The sequence below is a fragment of the Lactuca saligna genome, chromosome 8 (assembly GCF_052625555.1).
Source record: "Lactuca saligna cultivar CGN05327 chromosome 8, ASM5262555v1, whole genome shotgun sequence".
Lineage (NCBI taxonomy): Eukaryota > Viridiplantae > Streptophyta > Magnoliopsida > Asterales > Asteraceae > Lactuca > Lactuca saligna.
The window spans coordinates 163,677,114-163,678,916 of NC_136424.1; the positions used below are offsets into that span (position 1 = coordinate 163,677,114).

General features: G+C 37.0%; 1 protein-coding gene across 1 annotated transcript; it reads left to right on the top strand.

The window, feature by feature from the left end:
• The first annotated feature begins 447 nt into the window (after positions 1-447).
• LOC145011661 (putative germin-like protein 2-3) lies at positions 448-1,183 on the top strand. The gene is made up of 2 exons (XM_078970393.1): positions 448-562; positions 648-1,183. Exons 1-2 carry the CDS (start codon positions 451-453, stop codon positions 1,181-1,183), a joined length of 648 nt encoding a protein of 215 aa, XP_078826519.1. The 5' UTR covers positions 448-450.
• Positions 1,184-1,803: the final 620 nt, after the last annotated feature.

Genomic DNA, 1,803 nt, shown 5'->3' on the forward strand with positions numbered 1-1,803 from the left:
CCGTTAAAAAAAACTTAGGCTTGTAGGTGCTTACACCGGATTAATACATCAACGAAACCATTTTATAAGATTTTCCGGTTATAGTTGATAGTCTAATGTTCGTTAGGCATGAGATATAGATTCTTATCTCACCAACGAGAAATGAGTCCATGCATCACACGACCACTTCAGACATAGATTCTTAGTCATAACAGTCCAACAAAGCAACGGCGAACAATCAATTAAGGTGCATTAAGAATTTCGCATTTTCATTGACCAAATCCACACGCCCACAAGTTCTTTGTTATAATCGTACACAAGGCAATATTACTAAGCAATATAATATCAAACTTATTGGTGGTGCACGGCTAATCTGTTCCCAGTGTTATACTATAAAAGCATTCAAGACCAAATCCATTTATCAATCCATTCCATTTTCCGATCAGCGTCCATCACAAACAATCTAAAGTAATGGCCTCTCATCTTCTTTTCCTTGGGCTTATCATGATATCTTGTTCTATTGCCCTTGCATCCGACAGTAGCCCTCTTCAAGATTTTTGTGTTGCCGACTCAAATGGCGCAGGTAAGTAATATTGCAATGCGTTTGAATTTGAAGCATTACCCAATCTTTCAAACAGTTTCAACTTACAATTTGTACATTTTTACAGTGCAAGTGAACGGTTTGGCTTGCAAAGATCCAAAGCTTGTACAGGCGACCGATTTCTTCTTCAGTGGACTAAACATGATTGGAAACACCTCGAATGCAGTCGGATCACGTGTGACTCCAGTGACTGTTGCACAAATACCAGGTCTCAACACTCTTGGTATCTCAATGGCTCGTGTAGACTATGCTCTTTGGGGCATTAATCCTCCTCACACACATCCACGCGCCACCGAAATTTTCACAGTTCTTGAAGGCACCATCCAAGTCGGGTTCATTACATCCAACCCTGAAAACCGTTTATTCAGTAAAGTACTTCAAACGGGTGATGTTTTTGTTTTCCCAGAAGGTCTTGTTCACTTTCAGAGGAATGTTGGAAATTGCAATGCTGTTGCCATTGTTGGATTAAGCAGCCAAAACCCAGGTGTTATTACAGTTGCAAATGCTGTCTTTGGAGCAAAACCTGATATCCCTGATGATCTGTTGGCAAAGGCTTTTCAGGTGGAGGTGAAAGTTGTGGATCAAATTCAGTCGAAATTCTAGGCTACTAGTTAAGGAGAATCAAGATCAAATTTGTTTGTTTTATTAGAATGCTCGTTGATGTTTCAGTTATTCTCTTTTTGAAATTCATTATGTCGGTATTAGTTTCTTTTGTTGGCTTTCAAGCTTTATTAAAGGGTTAAGGGCTTTAGTGCTACCGATCTGCCAAAGTTCCATATTAATATTATGCGTGCATGCATGTCGTTACGTGTTTCCTTTTCACGATTTTTTAATCACAAATGCAAGCACAGTTAGTTGAACACATATAAAAGCAGAAATCCATATTCAAGCTGCTAGGAACATGTACGTAGAATTTAGTAACATACGCAATTAGTCAAGAAACAATCAAAGACCATAAGCTACTAGGAATATGTACAATTTAATAACACATGCAATTACTCAAAGAACAATCAAAAACCGCATTCATCTTCAATAAATAATAAGTCAAAATCAAGACTGAACGAAAGCGCAAAAATAAAGGAAAACCCAAAGGGTTTTAGTATTGAATTTCAATCTATTTCTAAAGCCTTACAAATGGACCTAGGCCAAATATGCAAAATTGAAATTAACAATAAATTTTGAAATCGAACATCTAAAGAAATAAGGAAAAATTTAAAATTCAA